The 24,951-nt window shown below is 43.3% G+C and overlaps 1 protein-coding gene across 2 annotated transcripts in view; it reads left to right on the forward strand.

Annotated features, from left to right (window-relative positions):
* Positions 1–9,152: 9,152 nt before the first annotated feature.
* Positions 9,153–24,951, forward strand: part of MGAT4A (alpha-1,3-mannosyl-glycoprotein 4-beta-N-acetylglucosaminyltransferase A) — an 83,965-nt gene continuing 68,166 nt past the window's right edge. Inside the window, exons 1-2 of one of the 2 annotated variants that reach the window (XM_054062406.1) lie at positions 9,153–9,289; positions 13,130–13,445. In XM_054062406.1, the coding sequence (XP_053918381.1) occupies positions 13,352–13,445 (94 nt within the window). In that variant the 5' untranslated portion in view covers positions 9,153–9,289; positions 13,130–13,351. Of the gene's footprint in view, positions 9,290–11,579; positions 11,781–13,129; positions 13,446–24,951 lie in introns of those variants that run through there. The other variant, XM_054062416.1, reaches the window with a different exon arrangement.

The raw sequence follows: 24,951 nt of genomic DNA on the forward strand, positions 1-24,951 counted from the left end.
CAGAATCACTTTGGCACATACCTTGGGTTCATATGACAGTTCTCATCCTCCACAGAGTGGTTTTATGCTTGCTCCTCCATGGCCCTGCTGTGGTGTGGAATGATATGTACAGTAAATATGCTTCTCAGGGTGAAGTTTAGAAAGAGCAGGTTGATGGGGAGACCAAAATCCCCTACCAATGATTAGATATGCATCTAGGATTTGAACTTTTTACCCATATCTGACGTCATGTGGCTGAACATGATGAGAAGGACACACATTCACAGAATCATGAAATGGTCAGGGTTGGAAGTGACCTCTGGAAATCATCTGGTCCCCTCCCGCTGCTAAAACAGGTTCACCTACAGCAGGTTGCACAGGAATGCATCCAGGCTGGTTTTGAATAATTCTAGAGAAGGAGACTCCACAACCTCCCTGGGCAGCCTGTTCCACTGCTCTGTCACCCTCACAGTAAAGAAGCTTCTCATCATGTTCAGGTGAAACTTCCTGTGTTCTAGTTTGTGCCCCTTGCCCCTCATCCTGTCACTGGGCACCAGTGAAGAGAGTCTGGCCCCATCCTCCTGACACTCGCCCTTTAGATATTTATAAGCACAGATAAGATCCCCTCTCAGTCTTCTTCAGGGTAAAGAGGATCAGGTCTCTCAGCCTTTCCTCATAAGAAAGATGCTCCAGTCCTTTAATCATCTTCATGGCCCTCCATTGGACTCTCACCAGTAGTTCCTTGTCTTTCTTGAACTGGGAAGCTCAAAACTGGACACAACACTCCAGATGCGGCCTCACTAGAGCAGAATAGAGGGGGAGGATAACTTCCCTCGACCCACTCGCCATACTCTTCTTAATGCACTCCAGGGTACCATTGGCCTTTTTGGCCATGAGGGGACATTGCTGGGTCATGGTTAACTTGTTGTCCACAGGGACTCCTGGGTCTTTCTCTGCAGAGCTGCTTTCCAGCAGGTCAACCCCTAACCTGTACTGGTGCACGGTGTTATTCCTCCCTAGGTGGTGGACTCTGCATTTGCCTTTGTTATACTTCATTAGGTTCCTCTCTGTCCTGCTCTTCAGTCCATCTAGGTCTCACTGAATGGCAGCACAGGCTTCTGGTGTATCAGCCACTCTTCCCAATTTTGTGTCATCAGCAAACTTGCCGAGGATACACTCTGTCCCCTCATCCATGTCACTAATGAATATGTGGAACAAGACTGGGCCATGTACCAACCCCTGGAGAACATGGCTAGCTACAGGCTTCCAACTAGACTCTGTCACTGATCACAGCCCTCTGATCACTGCCATCCAGCCAGTTCTCAGTCCATGTCACTGTCCACTCATCTAACCCACATTTTCTACGCTTACCCATGAAGAAGTTATGGGAGACAGTGTCAAAAGCCTTGCTGAAACCAAAGTAGACAACATACTCTTCTCTCCCCCTAATCTACCCAGCCAATTATGCCATCATAGAAGGCTATCAGATTGGTCAAGTATGATTTCCCCCTGATGAATCCATGTTGACCACTCTCAATAACTTTCCTCCAGATGCTTAGAGATGACATCTAGAATGAGCTGTTCCATCACCATTCCAGGGATGAAGGTTGCCAGGTCATGCTTTGTCAAGGCACTCATGAATCTGTCTCTTCATCTCTTCATGCCAGTGTGAGCTGGTTTAACAATTTCTGGGTTTTCATCACAATTTCAGTACAGGATTATGAAGGCAAAGCAGTTAGGGAAGACAGAAGAGTGGCACAGCTCAGAACAGAAGGTGTTGGGGTAGGGAAGGTACAAGAGCGAGGGCTATGCCTCTTTGCCCATTGAAACAATGCTGACTCCTGTATTGGTAGGCCACAGATGATGACTAGTTAGTGCAAATGCTTACCCAGCCATGGTCTTAAGCATCAGGTTCCACATATAGAGTTTTGTCTGAATTGTGTTGCCAAGAATGAATGCAGAGGGTCATACAGCTAGCGTTATTCATGGAGAGGCAGCCTCCTCCATCCTTCTAAACAACCCCACCTTTTAACTTGTGGCAACTAGTCCACCCTGTCCATCTTTTGCTGGAAGAAGGAATTTTCATCCCCTGCCCCGCACTGTCTGTAGTGGCAGAAAACGTGCACCGAGTTCATCCTTCACCTAGTGCTCCTTGTTTATGAAGAAAGAGGTCAAATTGGTCCATGAAAGCACAGGAAACTTTTCCCCTGCTCCTCCACCCTGCAAAGCTCTTGCCATGCTATGGCCTTTTGCAAGCTGCTGACTGCCATCAGAAATGGAGCGTAAGGTGAAAGGATGTGGCAGCAATCACTTTATTCCAGTTTGGTTTGCACAAGGCGTCCAGATCTGCCCTTCAGTGGATGAAAGAGATACCTACTGATCAGACATCTCCTGAGTGACGGGGCAAGCGTAGGAAGGAGCTACTTGCCTCAGAGATGGATTTTAGCCAACAATTTGGTGCCTGGTTTTGACTCTTAACATCTGGTCCTAACAAAGTGGAACGAACCATATCCTGCACAACCCTGCCTTGCTGTGGGAAGGAGGATTGGTGAAGAAGATCCAGGATGGGCTAGACAAGGAAAGTGAGACAAAGAAAATGATGCAAAACTTAATGTGCGGCCAGCCCACCCTTTGGCAGGGGAGCCTGTGACAGAAGGCTGTAGTATAAAGTTTTAGTCTGTCTGTTTCTTGGCAGTCATAAATTTAGATTTGCATTGGTGTTTTGCAGATTTTAGCTCAGGTTTTACAAATCTCCATGTCTTTGGAGAATATGCAGTCTTAACTGCAAATTACTCAAGTGCGTATTGGGGCACTCGTAGTGGGTGGAGCTGGAAAATCCTTTTAGTTTGTAACAACTCTGCACAAAATAAATTAAGAGTTATACAGGAGTCAAAGGCTTTCTGAAAGCTTCATGTGCCAATGAGATGATGTACTGGCTTTTGAGAGACCTGTTCTTCTAAGACATCTTAATTTTGGCCTATGTAAGTTGACTTGGATTCTTGCCCTGTGCTGCTTGGATTTGTACTTATTTTGCTAGGAAAGGCTACCTTAGAAACCTACACTCACAGAATGCCTAATTCAAACTTCCCTTTAGCTGCAGCTTCCCTGATGTTGGTGGACCAACAGCCAAGTTGCCCCAAGGTAAGTGAAAGGAGACATCTTCTCAAACGTGTTTTGCCTACAATGAAGATATCCGGTTCACAAAGTCTAGTTCACAAAATTTCCCTGAAAGAAATTCCATCTTTTAAAATTAGGAGTGAGAGTACTGTGAGGCAGGTTTATGGAAAATGAGCCGGCAATCAAAAACCTTAGTTCTTAATGTAGTTTCCTTTCTCTTGGACTATCTCTTCAATAGTAAAAGTATCTGACTCTTCTTTACTGAAGCATTGGACCTGAGCTACTGTCAGCAATATTGGCACAATATGAACTTCATAGTCACCAAGTTTATGTTTATGTAACAGTAGGAATGCATTTAAAAGCCTCTGCCTTCAGAAGGAGATGAATAAATGTAAACGATCATCACCTCAGAGCATATGGCAGAGGTATTTGTGGCTCAGACAGAACCTCCACAGCAAGGGAAATGACGGTGATGCGGGGGTGACGGTAGAGAAACACGAGTTTGGAGATGGAGCTCTGTTTCCACCTCCCTGAGAGACTTCTTGGACAGATTAGTTGCTCTTTCCCACTTCAGGTTTTCTTCTTGTTGAAGTGGACCAACAATTTACCTACTGGAAAGGATGGCATCATCACATCTGACTTCTGAGTAAGACCCAGCTGTGTGTGGAGAAGCAGCATCACAATGTATAACAGGAGACTATTTCATAACGTAGTCACAGAAAAGGCAGAAAAAAGTTTACCTAAATGTGGCAATTTTTGGCTACTAACCATTTGTATTTACAATCATATTTCAACATCACTTTTTATGTCTCTATTTGTAGAATATTAGCAGCACAGTAAGAGCTACGCAAGCCACCCATTAATACAAGTTGTACATCTAGCAGTTTCATGTGTAAAATAAGTTTACAGTACTATGAAACAAAAACTGTCTTTTGCAAACCAGCTCAGCCACTGAAGCATTCATTCGTTTCAGTTTCTGCCTATAAAGCCACAATGAGATCTGAACTTGTGTGAGCATCAGACCTGTCTGCAAGATGAGGAAATCTGTGTTGTTATGCACACACCATTTCACCTAGTCATAGGGATGGGATAGCTTCTCTTCCCCATTAGCCTGGTCCCCTACTGCCCTGCCATGGTGCCAGGTGAGGGCCTCAAGTCTTCCCTGTCCTGCATCAGTACTTAAAGCCCGGCTCCTCCACACAACAGGTTTAAGAAGGTGGCTGAAGGATAGTTTGCTTTCCCTTTCACCAGCCATGTGCTATAGTGGTGGCAAGTTACCTTATGAAGGCAGTAGCCTGGGACGCAGACAGATTGCAGGGGCCGCAGGCAACTGTTGCCAGTTCTTTCCCAATGCACACTGGGCGTATTTGTGCCCCTCTTCATTTTTGATGTTGATATGGGAGTGCAGCAAAGGCCCAGCAGAAATGCAGTTTCACTGAGCGAGGTGCTCAGCTAGCATGAAGCAGAAAGGATTCAGTTGTGAAAGGCTTATCGCTGAAAAAGTCAAAACTGGGGTGAAGTAGGGCTAGAAGCACTGAGGGCCCCAAGGTGTTTGCTCTGTTAAAAAACAAAGTTAGTGGCAGGCTGGAAATAAATCCCATCTCTGACACAGGATTCAATTGACAGTCAGGACACAGACAATTTTCAGATGGCTATTTTTCAGCTGAGCAACCCTTAAGATTTTTGCTGCCATTGCCAAGAACCTCTACCTTTACTGCATCTTTCCTAGTGCCTCGGAAAACCAGAACACAATCACAGTGAAAAGCAAGGACAACAATGCTGTCGTGCTTCTGAATGAACCAGGAAAAGTACCTGGATAGCATGAGCTCCAAATCTGATGAATGGCAATAACTGTGCAGCCCTATAGAAGCTGGCAGCTTGGGTGTGCCAGAAACAGTCACTGCAATTACTGTAGACCTGGAGCAACTTCTGCCACTTCGTCTTTAGTCTGACATTTAGGTAATAACTTGGCAAAAATTTCCCAGCATGAAATCTTCCCTCTGTCTAAATATGATTACACATTTCTCTCATGCATTTTTTTTTTCCCTGCTGGTACAGAATAGCAAACTCTTCAGTCTTTTTATTCAGCAACCAAAGCTGGAACACTAAGGATTTAAACTTCCCATTTTTTACAACTACTTCTCCCCTAAGTCTCCCCCATTATGGTTGTTACAGCATTTGCACCTTAACACTTCTATTTAAGCACAAAGTGTTTGAAAGTGCTTAATCTTCTCCAATTTCTAACTGATACTCCAGCTGAAGAGCAGTGGCTGTGGGATGAAAGAATAACTCAGCAGGAAGCAAGAATTCAGAAATTTAAAAGCATTAAATATTGTTCAGGGCTAAAGGGAGCTGCCACCCTCACCAGAAGTAAGCGATATTTTAATGCGTCAGCTCAACAGTCCCAACTCCTTTCCTTTGGCAGCTGCAGCATTTTCCTTTACACATCAAGCAGTGGAATATGCCACGGGGCATTTGATTATTGCTGTAGTAGGTCAGATGAGGGCAACGTTGATTTTCTTTCCTGTCTTGAACTTTGCTTTCCTTCTCAGGAAACTAACTTCAGGGGAAAATGTCAGAGGAACAGAGAAACAACCACGTTACACTCTCTATTGTTTGGGGAAGTTAATTGAATAATGTCAAGGTCCAGTTGGTAAACTCTCCTAATGCAAATGTTCAATCTATAAAAGAATAAGAAGTAGGAAGGCTCAGAAAGTCCTCGTGAAATAACTGTCATTAAACTCATCTTGTAACAGTCTTTCATTCAGCAGACTAAGCTCTCCTGACAAACGGACTTTTATGTGAAAATGTCTCCACTAGGGTTTGTTTTCCAGCACAGAAATGCAAAAATTCATATCCCTAAGCAACACTAATCTATTAGAGGCAAACAATGGTGGCTCTAACATTTTTAGCTCGTTGAGATCTCTGCAGAAAATTTCGCCATAGATGTGTGTGCGTGCAGATGCACATGCACTAATTTTTGTTGGAAAGTTACTGTACTGAATTTGGTTTTCAATTAAAAATCCACTTCATTCCACTTCTTTATAAAAGGGAGGATTGAAACACACATTTACATAATAAATTCTCACCACTCAAGGAATAAAATCACAGAACAGCCTGGGTGTGAAGACCTTGCAAACGTCTTCTGAGCTGCTGTTTTGCACTCTGAGTTGCCACCATCCTCTCTTTGCAAGCTTTCCAGAAAGCCAGCAAAATCACTGAGGGCTACTGTGTGTATGAAAAAGCACCGCAATTTATTTGAGCATTGGTGAAAAAAAAAAAAAACCAAGAACAACCTATGGAGACTTGTTAAATGTCACTGTTCATGCAGAATAACTAGTAAGGTTTTTGCACAGTTTACGAAGTTCTAGTGGGACATCACCTCACTATATCTAGTACAAAAGCATTAACTGAAGAGTGAGTACTGAAGACTTTGTCTAAATTAGGTGGAAGATCATAGAATCATAGAAATAGTTTGGGTTGGAAGATACCTTAAAGATCATGTAGTTCCAACCTCCCTGCCGTGGGCAGGGACACCTCTCACTAGATCTGGCTGCCCAAGGCCCCATCCAACCTGGCTTTGAACATCTCCAGGGATGGGACATCCACAACTCCCTCTTGTGAGATGAGAAGGGGAAGCAATCAACTGAATCAAAAGGATTGAACACTCTTAACCAGTTAGCGTGACACAGTAAAAGCATGGGTCTTGTGATGTAGACAGCATCCTACCCTGACCCATGAGTGCTAATTGATTTTAATGGGAGCCTTCAGACCCCAAAAACATACATAAAATTCCTGGAATACATGAAACGAACCACTGGAGATAAAGGATTACTTACAGAACTGAAACACCACAACCCTGAATAATAAACCCACAGAGTAAAGCTGCCACTGGCTTTCTTTCACCAGTTGCGCAATGCAGCAGTAATACCCTCTGGAGGGAAGTGAGCTCATGTTCACACCTCCCAAGCCCTGCCTATTTAACAGCCTGCTGGGCAGCACACTGCAATGTGAATGCCCTCTTCAGAGCCAGGCTTGTGAAAGGTACAAAGGACAGAGGTTTCATTTAACTGGTGTGAAGCAACAAGCTACTCTTAACTCAAAGGGTTCTTGACAAGCTCCAGTACATGATTAGCACAACATGACCTCAGTGGTAATATGAACCTGGTGGTAAAATTCCTGACTGTGGCTTATTGCCACTGGTGAACAAGCACATCACACAGGACACTATACATGTGATTTCCTTGGCATTGACGCACAGCACAAATAATTTTCTGCTGAACTCAACTTTCTCTTAGGCGTACAGGCTCATTCTCAGACAGGAAGCCAGGGGCCCAACCCTGAAGGGACCAGAGAGAGCCAAGTTCAGGATGGACCACTGGCAGCTGACCATGGGCCAAGGAGTAACCAAGTGCTGGGACAACTAAGCCTTTCTTGGGACTCTTCCAGAATAATAAACCCAAGAAGCACAGCCTCAAAAAGGGGTACACTGTAGAGAGAGGAGCAAGAGAGGAGCAAGAGGGAGGTGATTAGTGGCAGCCAGCATGGCTTCACCATGACCAACCTAGTGGCTTCCTATGATGGGGTAACTGCAGCAATGGACATGGGAAAACCAACGCATGTGATCTATCTGGACTTCCGTAAAGCCTTTGACATGGTCCCCCACAACATCCTTCTCTCTAAATTGGAGGGATATGGATTTGATGGGTGGACTGTTCGGTGGATAAGAAACTGGTTGGACGGTTCAGAGAGTTGTGGTCAACGGCTCAAAGTCCATATGGAGATCCATGACAAGTGGTGTACCTCAAGGGTCTGTACTGGGACCAGTGCTGTTTAATAGCTTCATCAATGATATAGACAGCGAGATCGAGTGCACCCTCAGCAAGTTTGCAGATGACACCAAGCTGAGTGGTGCAGTTGCCACACTAGAAGAATAGGATGTCACCCACAGAGACTCGGTCAGGCTGGAGAAGTGGGCCTGTGCGAACCTCATGAGGTTCAACAAGGCCAGGTGCAAGGTCCTATACCTGGGTCGGAGCAATCCCCGATTTCAGTATAGGATGGGGGATGACATGCTTGAGAGCAGCCCTGCAGAGAAGGATTTGGGGGTGCTGGTCAATGAGAAGCTTTACATGAGCTGGCAGTGTGCGCTCACAGCCCAGAAGGCCAACCGTATCCTGGGCTGCATCAAAAGAAGTGTGGCCAGCAGGGCGAGGGAGGGAATTCTGCCCTTCTATTCTTCTCTTGTGAGACCTCATCTGGAATATTGTGTCCAGTTCTGGAATCCTCAACATAAGAAGGATATGGAGCTGTTGGAACAGGTCCAGAGGAGGGCTACAAAGATGATTAGAGGGCTGGAGCACCTCTGATTTGAGGACAGGTGGAGAGAGTTGGGCTTGTTCAGCCTGGAGAAGAGAAGCCTCCGAGGAGACCTTCTAGTGAGCTTCCAGCACCCGAAGGGGCTACAAGGAAAGCTGAGGGACTTTTTATAAAGGCTTGTAGTGATAGGATGAGGGGCAATGGGTATAAACCGGAGACAGACAAATTCAGACTAGACCTAAGGAGGAATTTCTTCACAATGAGAGCGATGAGGCACTGGCACAGGTTGCCCAGGGAAACTATGGCTGCCCCATTCCTGGAGGTGTTCAAGGCCAGGTTGGCTGTGGCCTTGGGCAGCCTGAGCTAGGGGGAGGTGTCCCTGCCCGTGGCAGAAGGGGCTGAACTGGGTGATCTTTAAGGTCCCTTCCAACCCAAACCATTCTATGGCTCTACAATGCTAAAAGAAGCGCAAAACAGGACCACACCAAGCTACCACAGCTCCCTACTCAGCTCCAGGCGGCGGTCTCGCGAGACTAAGCCATTTATAGCCTCGCCCTGAGGCCACGGCAGAGCCGCCGAGCCAATGAGCGGCGCTCCCCGGGGCTGCTCCCGTTGGCTGCAGGCGGGGACAGCGAGCGGGCGGTGGGCGTGGCTTCAGCGCAGTTGGGCGGGGCGAAGCGGAGCTCCGTGCGGGGAGGGAGGAGGAGGCGGGGAGAGGGGTGGTTGCGCGAGCCGGGCGCGTCGCTGACGAGCGCGAGGGGCGGGGCCGGGGGGAGGGCGGGGCGAGGGGAGCGAGATCCCCGGCGCGCGCCGGCAGAGTCGGTCGGTGCTGCCGCCCTCGCCCCGCGGCTCCCCCTGCCGGAGCTCGGCGCAGGTGAGGGGCGGTGGGATGGGATGGGGCCGGCAGGCGGGTAGCGGCAGCTTGCAGCTGGACTCCGCTTGTTGGGAGGCTGAGGCGGGGGGGGGGGGGGAGGCGGACGTCCCTTCTTCTCCGCGCCCCCTGGAGTGTGGGTGGGCAGCGGAGGAGCTTCCCTTCCCGGCGCTACGGGGCTGTGCGGTGTCGCCGGCGGGAGGGGGGGAGGGCCGTCCCGCTCTTTCATCTGCATGCGTGCAATCCTGAGCTCCCCCGTGCATGCACCGTCCTGCACCCTTCTGCGCTCCCCTGCACCTGCGCGGTGGCGGTGGTGTCGGGCAGCGCTTGCAGGACTTGCTGCCCCCTTCGCCCCGCGGGGCTGCAGCAGCGCTGGGGTCCGGGGCACAGCGGGCGCTGCTCCCCCTTCTCCTCCCCCCGAAGCACCGGGGGGACTGCAGCCGCCGCTCCTTTGCGCTCTGTCCGCCTCTCCTCCGAGCTGGGGTGCTCGGCGCAGTTAGCAGTTTCCTCTCCTTCCTTCCCCCGGCAGCTCGCTCCGAGGCACCGGGCGCCGCGCAGCTCCCGGCACCGGCGCTCGCCCTGCCCTCTCCCTCGGCTCTCGCCCTCTGCCGCCTGCAGAGCCCATTTTTCTTCCCTTCTCCGACTGAAATAGCCGCGACCGGGACGGAGAGAGACCCGGGACGGTTTCTAGGGAGGCAAAGATTCCCCTATCCCGGATTCGAGGGGACTGGGCTGCGCAAGGGCAGAGCGCAGGCGAGCCTGAGGCTTGCCGAAGCGTTTCGGTGGAAAGCAAGGTGAAAAAGCCCCTTGCCTGGCAAATCTATCTTCTTTCCCTTCTTGTCTTATAATCGTGGACCGTTGTGGAAGAGCAGCCTTCTGCCGGGGTAGGGGGGTCTGGTCTGGCTTCTCCCAAGTCTGGCGCTCGTTAATCCTGCACCGTCCAACCCTCCAGCAGCTACGGAAAGAGCCTGGGCAGCGGCGTTGAAGTGCATCAGTGCTTGTGCTTTGCAGTTGAAAAGAGGCTTCGTATGTCTGGACTCGGTCGTGTCAGAGGTCTTTTTCCAACCTTGATTCTATGATTCTGTTTTGGGGAGTGCCTGGATACACACAGAAACTTCCTTATTTATTTAAGACATGATTCAGTGGGGTGCTGCTCAGCACCTCAGAGGTGCCAGGTGCCTTCAGTACGCCTTCGGCATCTAGCAGGGTCATTCCTGTCAATCTGCAGTGGGAAAGGTTCAGGTCCTGACGGGGCTGGAAGATTTTGTAGGCTTCGCCTGTCTAGTTATACCCTGTCACAGCATCGGCTCAAACTGGATTCCCCCTCAGCTAAATTTGTTTAGTTTGTGTTGTAAATCATTGAACAAACCCAAAGTGACCACTTGGGGGTTAAATAATTAATGTGCGTTTACACATGGGTTTCTGCTAGTTTAACTCTATGCATTTTTAAGAGCTGGAATGCTTCTAGTTCATGCATGGCCTTGATGTATGCAGTTTGATATAGAGGAATGCCTGGTTAATCATCTAAGTACTTCTGAGCTGCTGGTGCCTGTGCTAAGAGTAGTGGATACAACACCAGAAAAGAAGCATAAAAGCAGAACCAGCCAACTCAAAAGCGTGATAGTTTTTAATTTGACACAGTTTTGTGTATGCTCACTGCTGATTTTTTTTTTTATTATAAACCCTGGTCTACAGGGTTTTTTTTGTTTACTTTCTTGTTTTCTGCATTCTTTCAGATTATTTTTCTGTGGATTCAAATAGCACAGTAAGAAGCCCTGATCACATCATCTTGATTTTATTGCAATGAACATAAAAAAAATGCCCATTTTTTCTGGCAAGGAAGGCAGTTCACTTCCCTTGCATTATCAAATGATATTTTTACTTTCTTGGCTGCCCTCTCTTGTTTGCGCGTTGGACCAGCTGTCTGTTGCCTGCAGTGGGATGATCTGTCTAGCTTGCTCCCTGGTCCTTTGTGCACACCTGAGCTGCTCCAGAGAGATCTGACTGCTGCTAGAATAATGGTAAAGGTAGATTGAAATTTTAGGCATCCTTGTTTCAGAGCCACTTCAGCCATGTTAAACAGTTAATTCATGTAGATGGGCCTTACAAAACCTTGGGCTTTTGAGATCTTTGCCTCTCCTTGCTATTAATGTTCACCCAGACTTTTGTCTTCTCACCTAATTACTATTGCCTACCCTTGTAGCTTTTATGTCCATCTCCTATTCAAAGCGCTGATGCTGATGATATTTCCTGGCATGCCATGCTCTCTGTGTTATCTTTCTGTAGGTCTTTTGGTTGTCTTTATCTTTCATTGTGTTGAATTCAGATTTCCCATATCATAAGGCCTTTTGGTTCTTTCTGTTGCTGTTCGGTACTTTGTTTCTTACTGAATTTTACCATGCATTTTGTCTGCTTCCCATGTACTTGCATTTGTTCCTTTCCTCATAGGTACTATATGATGTCTGAGTTAACGTTTGAAGCCACAAACCTATCTGTGAGTAAAGTTGCTGAAAACGAAGCATGTTACTAGCATTGTATGTGAGGTGATCATAGCCTGAAGGTAACCACTTTCTGTAACCTGGATGTTGTGATGAAGATTTGAACACAAGAGCACCTAGTTCTGCAACTTTGTTGTTCTCTTCTATTCTCTTCTGTTCGTTTGTTAACGAACCTCTTGGTTGTCTTGTTTTGCAAGCTCTTTGGTAGAGGTAGCGTGTGATGCAGTACAAGCTTGGAAAGAATAGTTCAGATTTGACTGGAATATCTTGCTATCAGAACGATAAAAAGTATTTTCCCCTGTTGTTCTAAATGCACCCAGGCGAAAAAGTGACAGAGATTACTTCCAAGGAAAATTCAAAGTGAGTTATTTATTGCTGGGTTGCATACTTGTATCAGATGTAGTTTGTAGTGGGGAAGAACTGGCAGTGCCTTAAAATAGTGTCAAATGTTATTGTTTGAGCCACTGTAAAGGATAATGTAGCACTTTAAAAACAAATCTGCCTCTTGAGTCTTTTAAAGTTGATTAGTTTATTTCCCTATTATCTTTGTCTTGCTCGGTTAGGACAGTGTGGTTAGATGCTGGCTCTGTTGGGTCAGTTGAGAATTTCTGATCCCAGGGTATGGAACCTTCACGTGGGATAAAACTGAACTGTAGTTAATTTTTGTGTTTTATCCTCGTGCCTGTGTAGTGGAGACAGAAGAGTGATATGGTCATATCATGGCATTTTGCAGGGCTTTTGAGTGTTGCGTGTTGGTATAGACTGAGCAGTGTGTGCACGTGTACCTGTAGTCTGTGCTTTAGCTGTAGCTAAGCTAGGGGAAAAAATGATTGTGAATGGATAAAATACTCCTGCACTGAGCAGTGAAAGATGAACGATGGAGGTTTGTAAATGCTGTTTAACGCTCTGGGTTCTCAGTTCACCGTGGCTGGTTCTGCTGCCGCACATATATTTGGCCTCAGTAATTTCAGAGGGGGGTTTTGTTGAGGTGAGTACTTAGGAGTGGGATCTGGAGCTGCTGGCTTCCCGAAAACAGCTTCTGTATCAGTTCATCACCTGCCAGAGTGATGTGTGATTGTGCCTTGAGTTTAAGGTAAATCGTAATGTCGGTGATGTTTGTTTATCCTTTAATGACCAAACTAATGTGAAATACAGCTTCTCCAGGTATGAACAGAAAAAGGACAAGTTAACCTGACAAGTTCAATTCACTGAGGCAAGACTGAGGCAGTGTGTAGGGGATGCATGTCAGCCACAGTAATGAGAGTCTCATAGTATTTCTTTACTGTATTTTGTTACATGAGGGACTCTTGGCATAATCCATTCAAATTTTGTTTTCTTTAAACAGGACTAGAAGAATAAAGAGAAGTTCAATTTATGAGAACAATAAAAAAAGCTTACAACAATTTGGGATGGATTGATTTATGATACCTCTGATATGTGAGAACTACATTTCCTGGCGCTGTTGGCCAGCTGCTGCTGGTGGACTTCAGCTGACTTCATTGCACCGAGCCAGACAGATAGGTCCTCATCACTAACAGAACATAAACAAGTGTGATGCTGAAATGAGATGAGGCTCCGAAATGGAACTGTGGCCACCGTGTTAGTTTTCATCACTACATTCCTCAGTTTGTCCTGGTATACTGCATGGCAAAATGGGAAAGGTAAGTAAAAGACTCCGAAACCAAATTGACCTTCATGTTGCAGTGTGGCAAAGGAATGAGTAGTACAGGCGTGTGCACTGCTGCTGTATGTTAGCAATCTGTAAATTGCTTGTTGACTAGCTCTGCTTCAGAAGGTATTCCCTTGGTGAGGAATAACACCTGCTAGTAGATTCAGGACAATAAACTTGAAGTGATGCTGATTTAAAAAGAAAATAGATGTACCTGAGGTAAAATAAATGCTGCTGTTGGAGGGAAGGGATTGGTCCAGGCCAAATAGTTGCTTTGTTTTTTTTTTTTTCCTGGGTTTATAGTTTTTGGAGAAATGTATGGACTGATTGTGCTTCCTTTGTTGTATGTTTTGTTTGGTTATTTTTTCCTCCCATGTGACATATGGTCAATGGGCCTGGGTGGAGAATACTATTTCTGGTGCTGCTTTCTGTCTTCCCTGATGATTCAGTCATGGCAGTGGCAAACTGCTAATCAACATTGTTGAAAGATTTTTCTTGCTGTCTTTAAATGAAATTTAAGAGTATGATATAAGAAATGAAGTAATATGAGCAAATTAACCAGGTAATGGGAAATGCATCTATTAAAATAACGTGAGCAATCTCATGCAGTAGGCAAGTAACTGTTGTGCATAATAGACTTTTACCTTTCTACGTATCTTCGAAGATCTTATTGCAGTCCATGCGAACCTTGGAAAATTCAGTTTTTCTCAGGGTCAGGACTGTTTACTGCAAGTAAGATGTTTCAGTTTTGTCCTTTGGCAAAGCAAATAAACTTACTCAGTAATGTCCTGGGCTTTCTTTTCCTTTTTTTTGTTTTTTTTTCTATAAACATATTGTCTCTCGAAAAATAGTTGACTGTGTTCTTCAAGGACCAAGTAATTTTAAAACACATATTCTGTCCTAAGTGAGATTGCCGTAGGGTTTGTTCTGGCTGTTCTGTTGAGAATATTGTCCTCAGTTGTGACCCATGTCCAGCAAGAGGGAGCTGAGGTTTTCTAGGAATACTGCCTCCTGTAGCACAGCCAACTTGTAACCCTTATTTAACATAAAAGAAGCAGATGAGTTCTGTGACATATTGAGTTTGGGGTTTTTTTTCCCGTTGGGCACTTGTAGGAGAAGCAGATGCTCTGTGGTGTGATCTCTGCTGTTGCAGTTGGTCTGCAGGCTAGACTTTACTGCTTCTGTAAGCAGCAGTAAAAATGTCAGATTCTCAAGGTTGTGGTAATATATAGATCTTTTAATTGGACAACAAAAGTGTAGGCATGTCAAAGACTGATGAGAAGAGGATATATGAATACCACTGTAAGTAGTATTTTCTTCACTTTGGCTAATACCACATTCTGTACTTGGATTTTTCTACTGATTTATTTCTTGCTGAAGAACCTCACGAGAATTTTGCTTTCATGTCAGCAAAGATATATGTCTATGAAATTCTTTCTTATGCTTTTTTTCTTTCTCACTTGACATATGATTTACAAGGCTTATTACACTTTGACAATAGAAAACATAAAGAAAAGTCTCCATTGAAAGAAATTAGCAAAAGTCCACTGTTTGGAGGGTACTAGTACAAATGATACTTAGTGACAATTTAAGCTTTTGTTGGTCACACTGTTTTGGTTTTTTTTTAATACTTTTTTCTATCTGAATACTTAAAATCAGTACTTTCTTAATGTTGGTATAAAAGTTCTGCACTTATCTTCTTCCAGATCTTGCTGTTAAACATTAAATAAAAGTCAGTGTAACAAGATATCAGTAGTGTGTTAATCATAAATCACAGTTATAAAACTATATTCTAAATAAGTTGCTCTTATGGTGTTGCTTCAAGGGAAACATACATAGATATTGCTTTTTAAATTTCATTTTACTTTTTAACTTATGTTTAGCATTTTAGCACTCGTTGTCTAAAACTAGTACAGATTGGTGTTCATTTAGTACCATTTTTTCAGACAGAGACATTTCTGTACCAAGGTTCAGCAAATGATGATATATTGATAAGATTTTTTTTCTAACTTTATATCATTTAATGTTTATTTAGTAAGCCTTGTTCAATGATATTGTAATTATTTGATAATATTTTCATTGCAAATTGAGTGGCTCAATCAGAAGCGAATATAGTGCTTGCTGTTCTCATTTACTGAAAGGTTATAGGGTGTCTTACACTATGGTGATAATCTTTTGTTATTCATTACATTTATATGGCATGCACTAGATTCCTGTAGGCGTCTGTCAGTCTTTATACAGCAAAGTAAATTTACACTTGGAAAGAAAATACTATTTACATTTTTAGAAGAAAAAGCAAACCCCCAAATTGCTGGCTTCTCAGTAAGAACTGTATATTCACTCAGGCTTAAGTAATGATGGTTGGAGATACTGTTTTGTTTTGAGCATTGATGTTTTCTCTCATTAGGAGAGAAAACGGCTTGGGCTGTATTATAAAACTGTTATCGCTTTTCTCTTCTAGCTGTTTTCATAAAATTAGAATTACTGCACTGTTTCTCAGCCACAATAGTTTTAAGAGCTGAAAATATCTCAACTTAACAGCAAGCATAAGAAAAACCTAAATGAGACTAAAACAAAAGGACTCAGTCTGTGGTGGAAAACTTTGGAGTAAGAACCAGGATTATTAATGCCTGGAAGGAGAAGAGTCCTACAGAAACCTGGAAGATACAGGACAAGGAGGGCAGTGTGTATATATATGTGTGTGTATATATACACACACACATGCATACATACATATTGGGGGGGTGTCTGTTGGAAGTGGTTATGCAAATATTCTCTTTAATAACAGATCCAAAATCTGAGAGTTGCATGTTAGTGTTTTGCAACCATAATCCACCTTAGTTTATGGTTTGATCCTAAGAGTAGCTGTTATTCGAGTGCTGATTACAGTATTCTGGCTGCACATTCTGATTTTCAGAGTTATGTGCTGATCTCCCACTGAGGTGAATTAAGGCTGACCAACCAAAAAACTGACGACAAACTGAGAAGAGTGGAGGCGAAGAAAGGGAAGGGATGAGATGGGATGCTGAAGTACAAAGTGCATTTAACAGTTTATACCAGTCAGCTTGTTTGGAGAAGGACAGGTCTTTTTTTTTCTTTTCTGTTAAATAGAAGGGAAATGTTGGTTTCCTTTAGAAATTCTGTTGCATATATTTCAGGAGCTGAAATGAAAGGAAATAGAAGTTTCCTTTTTCCTTTTAATGCCAGCACAGGAACATTACTCTGGTCTTTACCTAACAGACTTCAAGCTTGGTTTCCAAAACTGACAAGTTGGTGTATACCTTACTGATATTAAAAATGGAGTTGAATTTCATTAAGGCTAATCAGGAATGTAAGTTTGGAATGGATACTGAGACTCCTATGCAGGTAGCTAAAGCGCTGTCTTAGGTGAATTGAGCAGAAGAGGTATGCATCCCAGATGTTCAGGTGGGCGGTGTTTAGGTCTGCGGCATCTTTCTGTCTGTCTTGTGCCCTGTTGCAACAGAATTTCTCTTGACACCAGTGATTTTGGGGAGCTGCAGTGGAAAGTTTCACAACTAAAGAGCAGCACTGGCCTGTCCCCTTGCTTTCTTTGTTCTGCTAGCTAGGTTAGCTCAGTTTATGGGATTCTAAAACGTGGTTGCTTCCAGAACATTTAATGTGACTGAACTTGGCCAGCATCTTGAGTTACTGCTTTTGATTGTGGCCCAGCCCTCAGAGTTGGGGAAAGGTGGTGCTTTTGCTCTGTGTGACTTAAAAATTCTTTAGCCTGAGTCTTTTGTGCTTGCATGACATCCCTAAAACACTGGTTGTTGCTCCCGTGCAGAGACTATCATTCAAGTAATTTAGCTAGCCCAGGAAGAAGTTGCATCTGACAGAGCTGCTTATACCCTCACAGCTCTACTGTAAGAGATGTGTCTATGAATGTATCTACTGAGAAATCTTTGCAATGGATTATAAGCCAGCATGTATTTATTTTCCTGCTAGTAACTGTCTTCCTGGAGTAAGTACGATGGATTCATGGTCACGTTTGTAACAGTGAGCAAGAGGGGGCTTCACAATGATCTGTCCTGGTTTTGGTGGCGATTGATATTTTTCTTAGTGAATCTGGGTCATGAGAGGGAGAGTTTTCTAAGTAAATTTAAAAAAGCAGTGTACTGGGAGGAGCAGCAAAGGTAGGCAGAGAGACTAATAATAACTAATGCAAATTTGAGACCTAGTCAGGAAGGGGCATGAATGGAGGTAGAACTGCCCTAGGCAAAACCCAAATGTGTACATAAAGAATGGGGAAGAAATTTGTTGTTAGGATTCTGGTTAGGAATGGCAGTTTACTGTAAATCGCATGCTAAGCGTGCTTCATCGTGTTAGTGCAGAAACCAAAAGAAATTGAACAGAAAAAAGGTGTTAAGTAGACTTCATACTCCTTCACTTCCTTCTCTGTGGCTGGAACACCTGCCATTCGAGGACAGGCTGAGAGAGTTGGGCTTGTTCAGCCTGGAGAAGAGAAGGCTCTGAGGAGACCTTATAGAGACCTTCCAGTACCTGAAGGGCTGCAGGAAAGCTGGGGAGGGCTTTTTTACAGAGACTTCTAGTGATAGGATGAGGGGAACAGGTATAAACTGGAGAAGGACGGATTTAGACATAAGGAAGAGTTTCTTCACCATGAGAGTGGTGAGACACTGGCACAGGTTGCCCAGGGAAGCTGTGGCTGCCCCATCCCTGGAGGTGTTCAAGGCCGGGTTGGGTGGGACCTTGGGCAGCCTGATCCAGTGGGAGGTGTCCCTGCCCCATGGCAGGTGGGGGTTGGAACTGGGTGATCTTTAAGGTCCCTTCCAACCCAAACCATTGTATGATTCTGTAGCGGGGAACAAGAAATTGTCTTTTCTGCCCTGCTTCGCACTGTGTCCACTTCTGGATGATGCACTGCAAAGGGAATTATTAGTGGTAGATTCAAAGGAGTAACAAGTGACCAAAGATCTACGAAATCTACACTGCAATGGAAGGATTAAAGCCCTGACATCACTTAGCTTAAAGGAAAGGTGTGAGAAGAGAGACAGGAAGATAATTTTCAAGTATTTTTAAAGTTCTTGAAGGGGGGGGAAGAAAAGACATAATCTATTGTTTGTGACCATAGTGAATAATGGGGATATAAGGGACTTGAAATTGAAAGGGAGAGCAAGGTTGGATGATAGAGAAAGGTTGTGGGGTTTTTTTGTTTTTTTTTGTTTTGTAATGGCAAGTACAGTTACATACTGGAGTAGATTGTTGGGAGGGGTAAAATTTCCATGTAGGCATTTTCAAGAACAAGTTAAACCAGAGGTGACAAGTAAAAAGACACCAGTACCATTTTTTGTATCTATAGAGATTTGGGCTACCATCAAAGCAGTGAGTTTGCTGATTTATGGAATCCATATGAAACTGCTAAAATAAGTAAATCGTGGGCAGGGAAGACCTACAACTGGAAGGACTAATCTAGCCTTGAACTAGCTGTCTTGCTGAAATTAATTTTGAGTGAGAGGTTGGAATAGATGGCCCCTAGAAGTCCCTTCTAACTTATGTTATACCAGGTATTCTTGAACTTTGCCAAGTTTAGCTCTTTTTGTGCCAAGAATGACATACATTTAATTACTAGATAATAAATTTCATTACTAAATAATATTGTTTGCATGAGTTATGTGAGAGTTGCCCTTTATTATTGTAACACTTGATCCCTTAAAAACCAACATGTTTGCTTGTATTTTGGCAGAGTCACTTAACCTTTTATTGTTAATATCTACAGTTCTTTCTGTAGCTGGGAACCATGTAAATATTGTGTTACGAAAAACTCAAAAAGTATCTTTTATTTTTCTATTGTGATTTTTTTTTCTTCCTCTTGTTCTTTCTTTTTTTTCCCTCACCGCCACAGTTTAGAGTAATATCCTTATTCAGTAGCCTTATTCCAGCTGTGTAATCGTGCCTTTATTTGCTGCCTACATAACAAAAAAGCTTTTCCCATTATTGATGGAATCTTTAGTATTGGAGTCCTAGAGGGTATTTTACTTTTTAGGATGAGACAAAGTAAATCTGTAATTTAGTTTTGTTTATAATGCACTATGCTTTGTTTTCCTGAATATGGTAGAAAGTGAATAGAAAGTGCTTTCCTTGCTCACAGTGCAAGCCTTTATTCCAGCTTTCTCTGCCTAAAAAGCTATTACTCCAGACAGTCTTTTAGAGCTATGCTTCCAGCTGCTTTTGTGGTTGTCTCCTTGGCTTTCACACAGTTTTCTGTCTTTTCCTGTGGATGCTTCCCTCAGATGTGCCACCCATCTATCTACCAGTAAACAATATAAACCTATTTTTGCTTGTGGCAGTATATAATTTTGCTATCTTATGCTCAAAAATAATTTAAATGTTTTCTATAGCTATCATCCATAAATGTTGCTATTGTAGCCGACAGATACATGATGATCTTGCATGCTCATGGCATTGATACTTAGGTTTCCTCAGACAGTTCAGAGATGGGCTGAACTAAATCTGTTTTCTATTGCAAATTGATAGTAAAGTAGTTATGTGATAAACAGCCCTCATACTTGGTTGCATAGCCCGTAGGGACAAACTGTAGAGGTACTGTTGGAGAGAGATTTGAATAAAACAAATGTGATGGAATCACATTTGACATACAAGGTTGTTGTTAATTTGCAGCAGTGTGGGAACATGATGAAGCTTTGATCCTGAGTTGTTTGCAAGGAGGACAAGTTAGGAAGAATATGTTCTCAGAAGCAGGGCTTGTTCAATGCAGTTGTCAAGGCACAAAGAAACAAGGAGCATCAGCAACCTCAGCTCACTACTATGTGTAGAAACAATAATCAGACTTCTACAGTGGCTTGAATTTTATGCCCAAACTAATAAGAATTTCTAAAAGTTTCAGCTCTTACAATAGCTTTGCTAATTGTGAGGTGGTAGCTCTTCTGACCAGTTATCTTTCGATAGATAAATTTTCTTATAACGTATTAAAATGTTGAACGTTTGGCTGTGGATCTACAGTTACTAATCTGATTTTAATTTAGGAAGCTGGCTTTTCTTGCTGTAGTTTCTGGCTTGTGTGTGTACGTTTTGTTGGTTTCTGAGAGGAGAGAAAGAAAGGGTTTAAAGTAAGAGTATCTTCATTAATGTGTACAGAAACTCATGGAGTTATTGACAGTTCTGTAGTAGAAACAAATCATGTTAAAGTCTTCAGAAGTTTTCAGGCTGTCGGAACTGAATGGCTACTTTTTCTTTCTGTGTCATGGTTCAACTTTCCTGTGTTTTTTTTTCCTTGCCACATTGAGCTGGAGCTCAGTTAATCCATCTGAGAATATACAGCATCTTAACTCTCAGAATCTGAGCCGTGAATGTGAGCATATAATGTGATGGTTCTTTGAGAAGGTCTGGGATACGTACACCTGGATTTTCCTGTACATGACTTATTTTTCTTAGACATCTTGCCTGGTGAGAAATCCTTCAGATGCAGAGCCTGTTAGCTTAAGATGGGTGGATGCTACTGCACAGGCATCCTGTTGCTGACCAGCTTACAGCATGACCAGAGATCCTCATTGTATATACAGAGATTGATTGAGTCTGAACAGTAAGTGACACCTTTGGGAAGTTTTGTGTATGTGGTTATTTGTGATAAGCAGTTGCTGAGCAATTGTACAATAGTCCACATGCTTTTGCAATATCTGAGAGGAATCAGACATTCAGTTACTGCCCAGTTGGTTGGCTTATGTGCTGCGAGTCGCATTCTGGGGATGTCTAGAGTTGCATGTGTTGCAGAGTTTGTTTGCATGGAAGCATCAGCGTTCAACATTTTTGCTTTTCACAAATGTATCTGTTGATCACGGGGGCCCTAGATAGAAATAGGAGAGACCTTTCTGAAGCTCCTCTGTGTAGACACATGTTTGTAGAATAGCTGTTTTCACTTCTGGTGTAAATAAGACATGCATTTGTAGGTAGAAACGACCTTTTTAATTCAGGGCTCATTTTACCTTGCTTTATTCCAGCATGCTTCTCTACTGAGGAGGCAGTAGTATGCAATAAGTGTGCAATTTTATATTGTATAGAAACACTGGAAAAAAAGACTAGTGCTTTGTCCTGTATTTGTAATATGTTGCTTTAATCCTAACTGTATTTAACTTAGTTTGAAAAAGTTTTTTGACTTGAAACAAGCTGTAACTCAATGGAAGATTTTTCTTGCTGTTGTAGTTTGAGGATGAGTTGCATCAGATTTTGTGGTATTTTAGCTATGTGTAGGTTGCAGTGATCAAAGATCTTAACTGGGTGAAGTTAAGAATTTATCTTCATGCAGGAAAAAAATTGATGCTAAGACATTCACAATATATTAGTATATTCAGTACTAATGGCTTTCGGTTGTTCTACGGTATAGTCATAATGATAAACTGATGACTCAGTTAATGAATGTAGGATGGCTGTGGTTAACTTTTGAAAAAGGCTGAGTTGTCACTACAGCTTCTTTTGCCTTAAGGATATCCCCTCTATCCTCTATTTCCCTGCTGTCACTCCTTCATGATACTTTTCTAGTCTGTCCTCCTTGCTTTGTTCAAATTTGGTGTTATAAGGCTGTGTTCCTTTAAGTTTGGATGAAACAGGCTGTTAAGACCAGGACAGAGCTTCCAGTTTGCTCTGTGGAGGGAAGGGTTGGAGCTGTCTCTTGCTAGTGGTTAAAGGCAGATGCTGTTAATGTATGGAATAAGCGTGTGTATGGGAAGATATAAACGGTGAAGAGTTGTATGTGGGGGGCTGAATGCTAGTTCTGCTGACTGGGACTGTAGTGACAGAGGAATGGAGCGTCTTGGGGTGTGGAGATGAAGAGCTGGGGCCACTGAGATAGAAGTCCTTTTACGTGATAAAGCGTGGAGATGGTGGTAATAAATAAATCTATGAAACTTATGTGGATGCAGTATCAGTGTTCACGTTTGGGTGTTCCCTCCTCGACCCACAATCTTGGCTCTCGCTATGCACACACATTTACCAGAGTGCCACGTAAGAGAGCTGTTTTAAATAAAATTCAAGCAGACATTTACACATAAGTTGTGTGTTTTAGTTTTTGAGTGTGCACGATACTGCGGGTTAGATTCTACTTCAAGGTGTAGGGCAAACTGCTTGTGATCGTGTTTGCAGGTGTGTTTGTGTACTTGGTCCTCTTTTGAATTAGTGATAAATAGCATTTTGGATCTGTCAAGAACTTGTGCTTAAGCTGTTTGCATTTATCTGTATCTGGTCTCGTGGTGCCTCTTATTGTTTGTACATGATTACTGTCATCATTTAAATGTGCCACAGAAGAAAAATGCACTCGTGGCTACTTTGCTATGTTGTTTATTGAGATGTTATAGATGGATTTTTCAAATGGAAATTAAATGTAGGAGGCTGGCTGCTAAGCTAAAGGGGGTGGTGTCATTTTTGATATTTAAGTGAAACTGTAGAATTGGTGGCTGAGGCAGTTGACTGTCCTTCATTCTCAAAAAAAAAGATTTAAAGCAGGTTGATTTATATACTGAAATAATGACATAAAAGTAATGGGGCACTTAATAGAAATTTCTGTCCTATGGCTGTATTGATTTGAATCTTTCAAAAGGAAAAATGGAATTTTACATGCAATTTTTGTAATGCAAAAAGCTTTTTTTTTAACAAACCTTTAGCAAACCCCAAAATCTTACCTGTAAACTAAAATCAAAATATACTTTAGTTCAATTCATGTTTTTTAAGATGTGCTTAATAGCTATGTGATACTTGAATCTCTTCTGTGGAGATAATTGCTATGCTGCACTAGTTCTCCACAAACACTTTGCTTCCTTGTTACAGAAAAGATCAATTTGAAAGTTACAATTCTACTCAGAAACCTTAACCCAAATGGAACTACATTTGTAGCACAGGCATTAAGTACACCCTTAGCAGGTTTGCAGGTGACACTAAGCTGGGTGGAAGTGTGGATCTGATGGAGGGTAGGGAGGCTCTGCAAAGGGATCTGAAGAGGCTGTACCGCTGGGCTGAGACCAATGGGATGAGGTTTAACAAGGCCAAATGCCGGGTCCTGCACTTGGGGCACAACAACCCTATGCAGTGCTACAGACTGGGGGAAGTCTGGCTAGAACGCTGCCTGGAGGAGAAGGACCTGGGAGTGTTGATTGACAGCCGACTGAACATGATCCAGTAGTGTGCCCAGGTGGCCAAGAAGGCCAATGGCATCTTGGCTTGTATCAGAAATGGCATGACCAGCAGGTCCAGGGAGGTTATTCTGCCTTTGTACTCGGCACTGGTGATGCCGCACCTTGAGTACTGTGTTCAGTTCTGGGACCCTCACCACAAGAAGGATGTTGAGGCTCTGGAGCATGTCCAGAGAAGAGCAACGAAGCTGGTGAGGGGGCTGGAGAACAAGTCTTACGAGGAGCGGCTGAGGGAACTGGGGTTGTTTAGCCTGGAGAAGAGGAGGCTGAGGGGAGACCTTATTACTCTCTACAACTACCTGAAAGGAGATTGTGGAGAGGAGGGAGCTGGCCTCTTCTCCCAAGTGACAGGGGACAGGACAAGGGGGAACGGCCTGAAGCTCCACCAGAGGAGGTTCAGGCTGGACATCAGGAAAAATTTTTTCACAGAAGCGGTCATTAGGCACTGGAATAGGCTGCCCAGGGAAGTGGTTGAGTCACCCTCCCTGGAGGTGTTTAAGGGTCGGGTGGATGAGGTGCTGAGGGGCATGGTTTAGGGAGTGTTAGGAATGGTTGGACTTGATGATCCTGGAGGTCCTTTCCAACCTAGTGATTCTATGATTCTATGATACATTTCCCTGTGGCATTGTAGCATCACAAACTAACGTTCAATAATATTGAAGAGTAGTGTAATGGGAAAATAATTAAAAGTATGTAATTAACATGGTGACTTGGGAAAGTAAAACTGAAATATTAATTTTCTGCACTGAATATTTTGGGGACTCTCTACTTCACACTAAAAAAAAAAATAAAAATTGGCTTATTATGCCATGTGATGTATTCCAGTGGGCTTAGTCAAGTCAGACTAGAAAACACGTAGTGCCTGCTCTCTCCCTGTGAAAATGATTGTCGCTGCTTATAGACCCTTTTCCTGTTTACAGCTTTGTTTGCCGTGATGGAAATTCTGGTCTGTTAAAGTATGTTATTTGTTCTGTCATTTGTGTATGACACAAACATGCCTATTCGTCCTGTTCTACCACCTTGATTTTTTTTAACCTTTTACTAATTTTCTTTTATTCATATGAAAAGTCTGTGAAATGATGACAAAACAAATACGTTGTGTAGTGACCATGTTAGAGTTGAGATTAAACTAGTTTCAGGTGTCCAGCTAGGTTTGGATTTGAATTGGTATAGTGCAACAATTACAGGCTTGAGATACATCAGTGCTCTCAATTGCATGTTGGTTATCATAATGGTCATCTCTATACCATATCCAATTGTGTGGGTTTTTTTTTTTCAAATGCAGACCTATCTGTGTGTTTTCTAATGCTCCTCTTAACT

Source organism: Cuculus canorus, chromosome 1, assembly GCF_017976375.1.
Source record: "Cuculus canorus isolate bCucCan1 chromosome 1, bCucCan1.pri, whole genome shotgun sequence".
NCBI classification, from domain to species: Eukaryota; Metazoa; Chordata; class Aves; order Cuculiformes; family Cuculidae; genus Cuculus; species Cuculus canorus.